We start from the raw sequence: 14,613 nt of genomic DNA on the forward strand, positions 1-14,613 counted from the left end.
TGGTAAATGCTTTATTAGTTTGAGCTCTTAAACTGCCAGCCTTCATATGCATGGTTTTCCATACGGAGTCATGCAGTTTTTTTTTTAATCCTTTAAGTGTAGCTTTCTAAAGTCCCTACCTTTTAAAATTTGGTTTTCAAGGGTCAAGCCTCACAAATATTGTCTAAGAGAGACAGTGTCTCATCTGGAGTGTATCATTCCATCCTTTTCCAGGCATCATGCATATTTCAATATTGTACCATCTAGTGAATCATCCATCTGCTGACTCCTGATTTTTTAATGACAAAGTTGGCATCACTAGGCTGCAGGGAGCCTCATACTGGGCACACCCTCCTGACTTTCTGAAATGTCATTTAATATTATCCTTCATTATTCCTCAACTGTTCACATGACAGATGGTGGGATAATTCACTTTCAGGTCAGATTTCATAATATTCTGGATTCCAAATCTTTTTAAGTCCGCTTCTACTGCAATTGGGTCATCCATACATCATCCTTTCGACCTTCATAATCCAATCAATTAATGGTTTTGTTAATCTGGATCCATCAGCCCCTGTAAACCATGCTAAATGATTTCATTCTATTACGAGGAAAAATATGCAAGCTAACAACATTTAGCAATGTAATTTAAAACTAGATTTGGTGCTTCACAGAATAAGAACAGGTTAGAATGTAAAAGGAAATTCTTGGAAAATATTTTTCCATTAGATAAAACTTATAATGTCCTCAAGAGTAGTCAGCAGATACTGGATATTTCATATTAGCATACTGTGTGGATCTTTGTCCAAGACTCTTGATTGATATTCAGAATCATTGATATCCATTTTCATGAGATAACTATATCCCTGGATGGACCAACTCTCCAAGAATAAACTGAGTTAGAGCTGTCTTTGCTTTTCTTTTGTTTCTTCAGAGAAAATAGGCTGAAAACAAATAGGTCACAAATCAGCGAAGTTTGTTGCTGAGCCTCTATCGTTTGTGAGGTGGTCATGGCAATTTTGGAATTCCCAGGCTGGACAGGTGTGAGAGTCTAGACCATCAAACACCAGGCTGGCTCGGGCTATACCTTCAACTGCCCTGAGTCACAGACCAGGGCCATAGGCCTAAAGCAGATGTATTTCTCTTTTAAAATAAAACAAGAGATTCATAAATTAACAGGAACTTGGAGATTCCAAACTCGAACTGAATTTCCAGAATAAAATTATTCTGAAATAATTTTATTAATTTATATTCATTTCCACACAGGAATGGACAGACCACAAGTTACGCTGGAATCCGGATGAATACGGTGGGATTCATTCCATTAAAGTTCCGTCAGAATCTCTCTGGCTTCCTGACATAGTTCTCTTTGAAAAGTAAGTCTCGCAGAAGACAAATCCGCTAGTCCGATGAGGCATGGAAATAGAAAAGCCTGATTGTGCCAAAATAATTAAGAGAAAGGTACAACCTTGATGAGAGAATTGTTCCTTTCGGAAATCTTGTTTGATGCTGTGATAGGAAAGGAATAAAATACAAATAGAACAGTGGTGGGGGGGGGGGCGCAGGGGGAGACTGCTAATCTGTGTTAGACTAACCTAGGCTAAGCGCGAGCGAACCGTCTTTCCACAGCGCCGACGGCCGGTTCGAAGGCTCGCTCATGACCAAGGCTGTGGTCAGATCGGACGGGACCGTGGCGTGGACGCCTCCCGCCAGCTACAAGAGCTCCTGTACCATGGACGTCACGTTCTTCCCGTTCGACCGGCAGAACTGCTCCATGAAGTTCGGGTCCTGGACTTACGACGGGACCATGGTGGACCTCGTCCTCACAGACGAGAACGTGGACCGGAAGGACTTCTTCGACAACGGAGAGTGGGAGATCCTGAACGCCAAGGGCACGGCCGGGGGCCGGAGGCACGGCGCCTACTGGTACCCGTTCATCAGCTACTCCTTCGTGCTGCGCCGCCTGCCCCTGTTCTACACGCTCTTCCTCATCGTCCCGTGTCTGGGGCTGTCCTTCCTGACCGTGCTGGTCTTCTACTTGCCTTCCGACGAGGGCGAGAAGCTCTCCTTATCCACCTCTGTCCTGGTTTCCCTCACGGTCTTCCTCCTGGTGATTGAGGAGATCATCCCGTCTTCCTCCAAGGTCATCCCGCTCATCGGGGAGTACCTCCTGTTCATCATGGTCTTCGTCACCCTGTCCATCATCGTCACCGTGTTTGTCATCAACGTCCACCACAGATCTTCCTCAACCTACCACCCCATGGCCCCCTGGGTTAAGCGGCTCTTTCTGCAAACCCTTCCTAAGTTACTCTGCATGAAGGACCACGTGGATCGCTACTCTCTCCCAGGTAAAGAGGAGAGGAAACCCGCCCTGAGAGGTCAAGTCCTCGAAAGAAGGAAACAAAAGCAGATGAGTGATGGAGAAAAAGTTCTGGTTGCTCTCCTGGAAAAGGCGGCGGATTCCATCAGATACATTTCCAGCCACGTGAAGAAGGAGCATTTCATCAGCCAGGTGAGGGAGCTGTTGTGAGCCCCGACTGAGATTTTTAATGTCTGTTTGCAACAAATAGGGTCCCTGTTTCAAACGTGACCTTATCAGCTACCTGCTTGACATGCATATAACTTCACACAAGCCCTGACACAGAATAGGGACTTCAGTATGAATTTTCAGGGAGACCTTCACAAAAACAGAATGAGCAAAAGAGAAGCAACTCTAGATTAAGCACAGCTCCTTCATATTAGATGTGAGTCTATTTAAATAATTCAATTCTACATTGAAGTTGTTTGTCCAGGTCTCTGGTCATTTATCTCTCATTTTTTTATGGGATGATGGATAGCTCTATTCAGGATATTTGGAAATCAGAAAACAGAAAGAGTCAAGCTTTATATTAATACAAAACATGATGTAACAGCAAGTATTTAGTTCACAAATTTAGTTTTTAAGATGTGGAAAGGATATGGATTTAAGACTCAAAACAGTTCTGCTTGCAGATGCTACCCATGTTCCACTCGCTTGAGAAAAGCTGCTTAACCTGACCTTGTTTTCTGAACTCTCCCTTGAAGGGAGGAATTACAGACATCAAGTACAAAATATGTATTATGGGCCCAGCACACATGGTCTCATGATGTGCAGACAATAAACATTAATTCTCATCTTTCTTCTCTCCATCTCTCCCTCCTCTAAATGGTCCTTCCCCTGCGGAAGGAAAATATTATTTGACATGTAAATACTCAGCACAAACGGTAGTCTGTTGCTTAAAAAGAGTTAATATTTATACCAGTTTATACAGTTCTATTATTTTACTCTAAAATCAGTGAAAATTAGTGCCAACAGCCTAATGCCATAAACACACTTAAGAAAGAATAGGTTTTTCAAGAAACAGCTTCTGTATTTCATATGGGCACTGCCTAGTACCTCCTCTCTCTTATAATTTGTTGTTTTTTAAATCCACTTAAAAAATTTTTTTAAAGCACTGGGGAAAGAAATGCTGCTATGGAACAAGCATTTCAGCTATTCTTAAGGTTTTCTATTTCTTTATTTACATCTTTTAGAAATTCTAACACAAAGATTTAAATGGTTTTTTATAGACTTCCCTGGTAATACAGTGGTTAAGCTTTCCAAAGCAGGGAATGTGGGTTTGATCCCTGGTCAGACAGCTAAGATCCCACATGCCTTGTGGCCAAAATAAATATATAAATAAACACCAAAGCAACGTCGTAACAAATTCAAAAAGACTTTAATAATGGGTCACATCAAGACTAAAGTATTTTTTAAATTTTTAAAATCAAAAGTAGCTTTTAAAAAACTATAAAAATAACACGTTGTTGGCATAAGGAATTTGGAAAATATGAAACATTTAAGACGATTCACATCACTAATAATCCCCCACTTAAGGTTGACACTTTTTAAAATTAAATGTGTTTATTTTTAATTGGAGGATAATTGCTTTACAATATTGTGGTGGTTTCTGCCATATATCAACATGAATCAGCTGCAGGTATATGTATGTGAAACTCCCTCCTACCTCCCACCCCATCCCACTTCTCTACGTTGTCACAGAGCTCCAGATTTGAGCTCCTGCATCATACGGTAAATTTCCACTGGCTTTCTAATTATACATATGGTAGTGTATATGTCTCAATGCTACTCTCTAAACTCATCCCACCCTCTCCTTCCCCACTGTGTCCACAAGTCTGATCTCTGTGTCTGCGTCTCCATTAAAGTGAAGTGAAAGTCGCTCAGTCGTGTCTGACTCTGCGACCCCATGGACTATAGAGCCCATGGAATTCTCCAGGCCAGAATACTGTAGTGGGTAGCCTTTCCTATCTCCAGGGGATCTTCCCAACCCAGGGATTGAACCCAGGTCTCCCGCGTTGCAGGTAGATTCTTTACCAGCTGAGCCACCAGAGAGGTCTCCATTGCTGCCCTGCAAATAGGTTCGTCAGTACCGTCTTTCTAGATTCCATATATATGCGTTAATATATGTTATTTGCTGCTGCTGCTAAGTCGCTTCAGTTGTGTCCAACTCTGTGAGACACCATAAATGTCAGCCCACCAGGCTCCCCGGTCCCTGGGATTCTCCAGGCAAGAACACTGGAGTGGGTTGCCATTTCCTTCTCCAATGCATGAAAGTGAAAAGTGAAAGTGAAGTCACTCAGTCATGTCCGACTCTTAGCGACCCCATGGACTGCAGCCTACCAGGCTCCTCTGTCCATGGAATTTTCCAGGCAAGAGTACTGGAGTGGGTAGCCATTGCCTTCTTCCATATGTTATTTGACACTTAACATTTTCACCTTCTTTGTGGTTTTCCCTAAGGCTTTATTTCTAAACCTCTACGTGCACAATATTTTCAAGTTCTACATCAGCATCTATGTTCCTTCTAGAACAGCAGGCATCCTGCTCAGCACTGTCTTTACCAAATCCCCAGGTAGTAGAAATGGGACCTTTATTTTCCCTTGAAAGACCTCTGGCCTGGTCTCTGAGACTCCCCCAGCCTGCAGCTTGTCCTGGTCTGACCTGGCCCTCCCAGGCTGCAGACCAGTCTCCCAACCTCCCTTCCTCCAGAGGGACTGGGTCTCCTCTGTCCCTCACCACTTCCTGTCATCTCCTCCAGGAGTGTCCCCCATAGCCCTACCCAGCTGTGGAGTGGGGGAAAAGAGGCCACTGAAATAAGTGACCCCCAAAATCCTTAATTTATAAATCTGTGCTATATTTCCTATGCCATAACAGGAAGCATTGCAGTAGGAGATGCTGGCTTTTTATTTGGGTAAAAATCAGGCTTTTTCCGTTTTAGTCAGTACCATTTACAACTGCATCAGTGATTCTGTTATTTCTATTTTACCTCCTCGATGTTGATGAAAGCGTTTCCCTGAACTTGAGCTACACGCCGTTTTCTTGGGCACCAACCATGAGGTCCCAGGAAGTCAATGTCTCGGGGGAGGTGTCAGGTGCGTTTGGAAAACTGCAGGGCTGTGATCCGAATAGGATTCCTTTGAAGTCCCTGAACTCAGAACAGCCGTGCAGCATCCTGAATGGAAGGTGTCCTTTTCTCTTCCGCAGGTGGTGCAAGACTGGAAGTTCGCAGCTCAAGTTCTCGACCGGATCTTCCTGTGGCTCTTTCTGATCGCATCTGTCACCGGCTCGGTTCTGATTTTCACCCCTGCTTTGAAGATGTGGCTACACAGTTACCATTAGGAGCAGGAATCCAGAGCGATCTAACACACGCCCCTAAAGACAGAATCACACCTTAGAGCTGACATCCAGCCCCCATGTGTATACAGCATGCAAACCCACGTGCTTGTCAGGAGGCCCCGAGGGTGGACAGTGTCTTGTGTCGTCCTCAGAGAGGCTGAACCTCGGTTGCCATGACAGCGAGTTGGGTGTCAATTAAGCAGATCCTCCCCGGACCCCGGCTTTGGCTTCCGCAGACATTCAAGGAGAAATTGTGAGTCTGGGCCTGAGATCACAAGCCTGTGACACACAAGGGCAGTTGCTGTGTTTCGCCAAGAACTCCAGGAAAGGGAAGACTCCAGCACGGGCTGGTGTCCTTGGTGGTTTTGTCCGGCTGCCAGCTGGCACTGGCATTGTGGCCATTGCTTCTGTAGCCATGCGCCTGCCCTGCGGGTGAGCTGTTTGGGGCATCACACGGGTACCAGGGCAACCCCAGGCACAGCACACCTGTCATTACTAAGACTCCAGGAAGACTGGTGACTCAAGTCCCCCAAACCTGGCATTCGTTCTGCGTGGTCTGGCTGGAATGTGGGCCACCTCTAAGCCAGGTTCCTCGTGGCTCCTTCATAGACTCACGACGGTGTTCAGGTGGTCACGCCAGAGGCTGCTGTGGAGTGGGACTTGCTGTAAGGCCATAGCAAAATAACTTGCAGTAGAAACAGTGTCATCGGCTGCCAGGAGGGCAGTTATTACACCCATTCTCTTTTCCTAGAAAACTGAAATTCTGAACGTACTCTGATAATGGTTTTTTTATGTCCCCTCATCTAATCTAACCCATATCAGCAGCATCCTCTGGGCTGCTCACCCAGTTTTTTCTCTCTCCCTCCCCTCTCTGCTTGCTGCTTCTTCCTCTGAGAACACTTCAGTTCTACTCTCTTAGCAAATTTCAGTTATACAAAGCAGTGTAATCAACAGTGGTCACCATATTTTATATTAGATCCTCTGACCTTATTCATCTTGTGACCCAAAGTGTGTGGCCTTTTACCAACCTCTCCCCATTTCCCCAACCCCCAGCCCCTGGCAACCACTTCCCTCTCTCTGTTTCCAAGAGTTCAAGTTTTTTTTTTTTTCCCCTAGATTCCACGTATGAATGAGATCATGCAGTATTGTCTTTCCCTGTCTGCCTTATTTCAAAGCAACATGTCCTCTGGGTTCATCTATATTGTTGCAAATGACAGGATTTCCTTCTTTTTATGAATTGCATTCCATTACATATATATCACATTGGCTTTATCCATTAATCTGTGGACAGACAGACAAGTAAGTTGTTCCATGTCTTGAGTGTTGTCAGTAATGCTGCAGTGAACATGAGGGTACAGATATCACTTTGAGAGAATTATTTCGTTTCCAGGAGTGGGCTTGCTGGAATGTATTCTCCACATTCCCGTCCACATTTGTTGTCTCTTGTCTTGCTTATGACAACCATCCTAATAAGCACGAGGTGATCCCTCCAGGTGGTGGTTTTTTTTTTTTATGTTATTTATTTGGCTGCACTGGGTCTTAGTCGTGGCATGCAGGGTCTTCATTGCTCATGTGAGGTCTTTCACTGCGGCGCATGGACCCTCCAGTTGTGGTCACAGGCCCAGTAGTTGCTTGTGGTATGCGGAATCTTTGTTCCCTGACCAGGGATCACACCCACCTCCCCTGCATTGCAAGGTGGAGTCTTAACCACTCGACCAGCAGGGAAGCCCCTCGCTGTGGTTTTGATTTGCGTTCCCCTGATGCTGAGCACCTCTCATCTACGTGCTGGCCATCAGATTGCCGTCTTCGGAGACGTATCTCTTCAGATCCTTGACCCATTTTTAAACTGGGTTGTTTGGGTTTTTGCCGCTGACATGGTCCTTGCATATTTTGAATAGAAGCCTCTTACTGAATGTCTGTTTTGCGAACATCTCCTCCCCTTCTGTAGGTTGCCTTTCATACTGATGGTTCCCTTTGCTGTGCAGTCCTGCTTGTTCATTGCGCTTTTACTGCCTTTGCTTTGGTGTCAAATCCCAACCTCCCCCCGCAAAAAAACCCATCACCAAGACCCTTCCCATTCCGTTTGCCTGGTCCTGCCCTCTGAGAGCGCTCATCCCCCCCACCCCACCCCATCTCTGAGACCCAAGGGAGAGGCTCACAGATTTTTCTCTCACAGATGCCAAATCCTGGATTTTAGCTTGAAATAGCTGTTCTCCTTTCCCAGTTCTAAAATCCAAATCCTTCTCTGGATTATTTTGTGCAGAGCATGTTTCTTATAAACTCTTTGCAGCTGGCATTTAAAAAATCCAATTTAATTATTTAACCTTTTCACACAAATTCTTACCACCACTATGTTGAACCTGATTTATGCCATTTTGTTTGTGTTTTCTGTATGATATTTTCTTATTCCTTTTTTTTTGGCTCCTTTAGCCTTGACTGAATTTCTGTCACTTCTTCTTCTCTAATGATTGAAAGGTATGCACCCTTTCCTAGTAATCTATTAATAAACATACTTGAACTTGTTTTTTTTTACCAGTGTTGAGAACCTGTCCACTACACTCTAAGCAAAACCAGATACTAAATCACTTTCACCTCCCCCTTTCCTTATCACCTTTTATGTTTCCTCTAAATCAGCCAGAATTTAGCTCATTTTTCATTTTCTATATTATGTGTCTCTTTCTTATGAAAAATGTCTTGACAACACGTTTTATCCACGACCCCATTGGTGGTGGTTTAGTCACTAAGTCGTGTCCAACCAACTCTTGTGACCCCATTGACTGCAGCCTGCCAGGCTCCTCTGTCCATGGGATTCTCTAGGCAAGAATACTGGAGTGGGTTGCCATTCCCTTCTCCAGGGGATCTTCCCCACCCAGGGATAGAACCCAGGTCTCCTGCACGGCAGGCAGATTCTTTACCTACTGAGCTACAAGGGAAGCCCAACCCCATTATAAACAATTAATTGTATTATTCATTTCTTGGTTCACCATTTTTTTTAATCTTAAATTTTCTCACTTTTCTAATCCTGTTTTTCCTGATCCATTTCATTTCAGAGGACTCCATCTCCAAGCCATTTGTATAGGAAGTTTTGAATGTGTTGGCCTTTCTGAATCTCTCCTTGTCTTGGCACTCAGTGAATAATGTCTTTCTTCAACTCATACAAATATTTCTGTCTTCCTTCTTTTATTATTTCCTATCTTCCATTCTCCTTCCCCTTTCTTTTTGAAATTTCTAATAGAAGGATCTTGGTATTCCTAGATGTCTTATTAACTCTTCTCTCATACTTTTTATTTAAACTCTTTACAATGTCAGCTTGATGTTGTAGCTGACTCATTTGCTTTACCGTCATGATGTCTTCTTCTATTTAGCTCACCTACCCAGGTAGGGCATTGGTTTGTTTGTAGATAAATCATGTATTTGTTTTCTAAGAACTCTATAATTCTTTTGGATGTCACACCCTCTGGACTATCTTAAGGATAACAGTTGTAGTTACTTTAAAGTCTCCTTCTATTGTTTACATTAACAGTTTTTCTTCAGGGGTTAAGTTTGCTGATTTTTGATGCTTTTTTTGTGGTCATTTGACTCAAATATTTGGAGTTTTTAAGTTGCTTATTCACCTGACAGTTAAAGCAGTTTCTCATTACAGGAAGTCTGGCCCCAGTCACTTTTCTTTACATCTTATGTTCTAAGGTGTGAGAACAGCTCGTCCTCTACCTTTGGGACACCTCTGCCTTCATGGTGGCCGGAAGTGATTGCAGGCACTGCCCTAGTTCCCTGATCGAGTGCACACTCTAGTGTTTCGTGTGTCAAAATGATCACACCTGTGAGCACAGGCTACGGAAGCCACTGTGGGCGTGGACAACCACAGCAGCAGCTCCTCCAGCCTTCACTCGTCTCCCTCACACAGAATCTTAGGAGCATTGTAGGGGTTTGCTGGGAAAAAATGTAATTTCTTTGGTGGTCACAATTCTCCTGCACGGAACCACAACTCCCATTGCTCTGTTAGGTCTGACCGTAAACCCGATCTCGTCTGTCCTGTACCTTTCAGCCACCCCCACCAGTCCAGTCTATGAAAGCACCTCAGCCGTCTTTTAGTACTCCTATGCATTCGTGTTCATTTCACACGTCTTCCGAAATATCAGCGGGAAATGGAGGACAAAAAAGAAGAAGAAAAGGAAAGAAGCACATCGGCCAGCCTTTTATCCCACAACTCTTGTCTAAATCCAAATCCCTATAGATGGGTCCAATTGTCCATGGCAACTGGACACTGAAAAGATCTCCCAAAGTGGTATCACACCATGAGAAGAGTGGGGTTGATTTGAAGGACTGAATGACCTTGATTTTGCTGCCTGGTGGGTGGTGGATGTGAATGTAGACTAGAAAGATGGTTCTGTTGGGAACAGAATTGTGAATTTCCCAGCAAGAAGAAGTAAGGCGTGTCTTGACGTTAATAACCCATCCGTGTTCAGACGTGGCAGGGGGACCACGTGCACGCTCTCAGGGCCTCTGCAGACCTGCTCTGTTAGTCTTCTGGATCTTTGCTGAACTCTCCAAACTGCTGTTCCTTCCTCGAGGCACTCACCATCCTGTGCACACAAACTAGCCCTTCTCCTTCACGCCCATTCTCTCCTTCCCTGTGCCCTTGATCCCGCCTCCCGAAAATGGTTCCTTTCATTACCCTCCTGTATTGTACAGTTTCCTTTCCTGCCAAGTGCCCAGATCTGCTCTGTTCTGAGCAGAGAACCATAGTGAACAGAAATGACAGAATTTTTTCAAATAGCCTGGACTGTGTTTTTAGACTTATTCCACTCGAATCACTCTCAAAAGCAATTCTAAACTTCAAAACAAATCACAATTATGTATTTTGGGTGTTTAAGTCATGTTCAATGTGATCATGCATTTGTTTTCAATAGGTATAAAATTTTATTCCACAAAATTGTATTTTTATGTGCATCCTGCACACATCAGGGAACATGGAGGCTCCTGGTATGACCTACATATTTATCACTTTTCTGCACATTTTGCTGGATTTTTAAAGGGAGGCAACATGACGAAGTAGAAACTAGGGCACTAGAAATCTTGGGTTCTTGACCAGCCTTAGGTGAGACACTTGCCCTCTCTGGAGTTTAGTTTCCTGGTTAATAGCCAGAGGTTATGACTCATGACCTTTGAAGACCTCATACCTTAGAGACTAAATACTGGACCTTTAACAAGTTTTAAACCACACAAATTCTCGCTGCAATTTTGTTCCTTTGGGAAAATGTAATCGGCTCTATTGCTGCTTTAGGACAGGATTTGCAGGAATACACTGTGATGAAAATCAAGAATTCCCAGCCTTAGTCCCTAATGGGATGGTGGACTCAAAGGGCAAGTCACTGTTCTTCATTTTATTGAGAACACTGTTGACTGAATTCATTATTTAACTTGATTTAGTTCATTTAGTGTGCTGGGTAAATAACAGTACTGATCTTGGAAAGATGCATTTAGATTTGAATTCAGTTTTAAATTATGAAAAATGTCACACAGAACACTTTCCCCAGCAAGCCTCCTTCTGACCATACACAAACACAGCAAAGGCCAAGCTTTGCTACGTGCCCATGAAGCTTAAGGCTTATCACAGCTAAACTGGGAGGCAATGACGGTCTCAAGTGTGGGGAAGGATAAAATTTATATAGCATGATAATCCTAAGAAAGTCACTGCAGAAGAAAGCAGAGAAATTTTACTTTCAAATGTGTAGCAAGACAAAACGTTCCAGCTAATTCCAGCAAGTGGACGTTTGAAGACCTGTCGAGCTTTCTATCTCACACGTTCATGTGTGTGAGCATGCAGGGCACACATGCGGGCACACCCAGGTGAGCGCACAGAGAGCCCTCAGTTACTCTCATCCTTCAGCGCTCTGCTCACACCCCCTCCTCATGACGTCATCACAGAACACACAGCCCTCCCTCCCCCAGCTCCTGACTCTGAGAGTCTGTGGAGTTTTCAGCCTCTGATATACAGCTTAGAACATAATTGTTCTCTATTGCTTTATTCTGTGAATTTTATTTCCTCAGCTAAACTACAGCATACCCTCTGTTCCATCCCCAGTGGCTTCTAATAGAGTTGAGTATGTGGTCATGGTTTAATTATTATTTGTTGATTAATTAACTCAAACCACAGAGTTTGGTTATTTGTCTAAAATGAGGACAAATTTGTATTCTTGCTCAGCCCCTCCCAATATTTCCAACTCGGTGTTTGCACATGTAATTTTCAGTATGCATCTTAAAGAAATCTTTTCTTACATTAAAAAAGTTCTAAAATGCTATGATCATACTTAAAAGAATCATTAATTTCATATTGAAGTTTACCTATCTCAAGAATAGCCTAACTTAAGAAATTGCTTGTCTAAAGTAGGATTCAACCCATAGAGCTGTGCCTTTTAAATCTTTTAATTTCTTTCTTGTCACTGACTTCTTGAAAGGAATAGATCAGTATCCCCCAAGAACGTCTCATTTTTAGGATTTGTCTGGTTACTTGCTTCTGGTATCAGTTAGCTTTTCCCTGTTTCCTGTATTTCCTGTAAGTTGGAAGGTACAACTATAATCTAGCTCAGTATTGCTGGCAGAATACATCACAGACGATGGTACGTAGTTCCTATTTACCATATAAGGGGATATGCTATCCAGCTGTTTTATCATTCGTGTTAAAACTAATGCTTGGATTAAGGCGATCTGTCCACCTAAATCTACTGGTAATTTTAGAAGTATAGCCTGTGGCCATAACACCCAGCAAACTTACGAAGACTCTTACCTGTGACCTTGGTCCCTTTTAAAGATCGTCTCTAACCAGCTACGTTAGAACACTATAATTTTCAAAGAGTAATATCTTTATGCTGAGGTAGGTTTTTTTTTTTTAGTGTAATCATTTTTTCTTGGAAGCACCTACTATTATGTATCAAAATGAATTTAACTAATAGCTGTGGTGACTACCACTTATATTAAACCCGACATGCATTCCTTCTTTTCAATAAGACTTTCTATTCAATATGTCAATAAAATAGTAGTGAAAATAAAAGTAACATTATTTCTTTGTTTCGCGGACAATCTTAATGTTAGGTAAACCAAAAGCAGCAATATATCCACTGGTGTGCAATGTCACACCTCTGGGCAGAGTCACCTGGAATTAGATGTGCCCCTGAAGCCTCGGGGGTGGTCCTCGCCAGGCCAGAGGAATTAGGAATCCGCAGGGAAGTCAGCAGGAAGAGGAAGCATTGTGAAAACTGGCTCGGGCCACCTCTAAACAGCCCTGTGAGCAAAGGTGTGGTGGTTATGGAATGTGTGAAGTGGGTGGTGTGTGTGGAGTGTGGTGGGGGTGGTGAGTGGTGTGTGTGATGCACGTGGTGTGCGGTGTGTGTGGTAAGTGTGGTGGGGGTGGGGGGTGTGATGTGGTGACTAGGGTATGTGTGGTGAGTGTGGAGTGAGTGTATGGGGTGTGTGTGTATAAGGAGTACAGTAGCTCTGGCTGAGAATCGCTAGCTGCACCAAAGGGTTCAGATCATAGTTTCCAAGTCAAAAGCGGGCTGGGCAAGGGAAGATGCCCCTTCCTCATTCTCCCTATCCCCCGCTGCACCCAAGGGGCACACCGCAGGCCTCTGGACGTCGGGCCGGTGGGACAGCCTATGCAGACGCTCTCCAGGCCCCCGGGTGGTACACCGAGGCCCCCGAGTCCACCTCCTGCGCCCCCCTGGGCCCTTCCCTGCCCTGGACTCTGTCCTTCCTGCCTGACTGCCCCCGACAGCAGGGATCAAGCCCCGGTGTGTTTGGCCAACCGCTGCCCACACACAGCCCCGCAGGCAGCTTTTGTTTGGCTGACACGGAGACTTAATGTTTGCTTACTTTAGTGCCTACATTTTAAAGTTAGGAGATTTTATATAAAAAGCTGGATTTTTGGTTTATCTTGACAAACCAGAAGACCAAGCTTCCCAGACCCCATTTAGCGTGACGAGAAGGACGCGGAGCCCAGCCCAGGCCGATCAGCCTCTGGTGGCAGCGAGCAGACCCTGCACAGTGGGCCCCTCGTGGTCGGTCTCTCTACACGCTTCAGCATCTGCTGATGGCCAGGCTTTTCTCCTCTGCCCGCTGTCTCCGCTCCTCAGCTGAGGGAAACGTGAACACATGGGGTGGTTAGGGGAAAAACCCTCAGGATGCTTCACTCGGACCAGGGACTTGAAATGCCAACAATGTCTGCTATTCCGCTCAGCACTGACTGATCTCACTCTGAAGACGAACATGCTGCCCGCAGGTTATTTGTGTCCCTAGCCCCTGCTACAGAAAGCTTGGACCCCAACTGTCCTGACCTCCCTAAACTAAGAGTATTTGCTGCTTCCTTCTACTACCTGGTTTGCATTCAAAGCTTTCTTCTTTCTGATTACTGACAGGGCTTCCCTGGAGGCTTAGTGGGTAAAGAGTCTGCCTGCAGTGTGGGAGAGCTGTGTTCGATCCCTGGCTTGGGAAGATGCCCTGGAGAAGGAAATGTCAACCCACTCCAGTATTCTTGCCTGGATAAGCCCGTGGACAGAGGAGCCTGGTTGGCTACAGTCCACGGGGTTGCAAAGAGTCAGGCATGACTGAGTGACTATCACTGACAGTGAGAAGAGCTTTTCCCTGGCCTTTGGGAGGACCTGGGGATGGGGAGGGGAGGAGACAGGACAAGTCAGTTGATTTCCTGTCTTTTTCGATTCCCGTCTCATGAAAGAGACTAAACTATCCAGGGGCAGGGAGACGTTTTAAGCGTCGGGAGGTGTGAGTTCGAGGGTTGAACTTGTTAGCTACGTGATCACAGGCATGCCACTCTGCCTCTTGAGCTAAAGAGAGTCACACTAAATAATCTATGAGCTCCGTGCCATCTAAGGCATTGATTCTTTCGGTCAGATACACAAAGACACCTCCATGCTGTGGTCCCTCTT

At 44.6% G+C, this 14,613-nt stretch overlaps 1 protein-coding gene across 1 annotated transcript in view; it reads left to right on the forward strand.

Annotated features, from left to right (window-relative positions):
• The window catches only part of CHRNB3 (cholinergic receptor nicotinic beta 3 subunit), a 36,851-nt gene extending 24,111 nt beyond the window's left edge, over positions 1-12,740 (forward strand). The window contains exons 4-6 of the mRNA XM_061404610.1: positions 1,246-1,355; positions 1,609-2,491; positions 5,540-12,740. Coding sequence (XP_061260594.1) covers positions 1,246-1,355; positions 1,609-2,491; positions 5,540-5,674 — 1,128 coding nt within the window. The 3' untranslated portion in view covers positions 5,675-12,740. The remainder of the gene's footprint in view (positions 1-1,245; positions 1,356-1,608; positions 2,492-5,539) is intronic.
• Positions 12,741-14,613: the final 1,873 nt, after the last annotated feature.

This window comes from Bos javanicus, chromosome 27 (genome assembly GCF_032452875.1).
Source record: "Bos javanicus breed banteng chromosome 27, ARS-OSU_banteng_1.0, whole genome shotgun sequence".
In the NCBI taxonomy this organism is placed as follows: domain Eukaryota; kingdom Metazoa; phylum Chordata; class Mammalia; order Artiodactyla; family Bovidae; genus Bos; species Bos javanicus.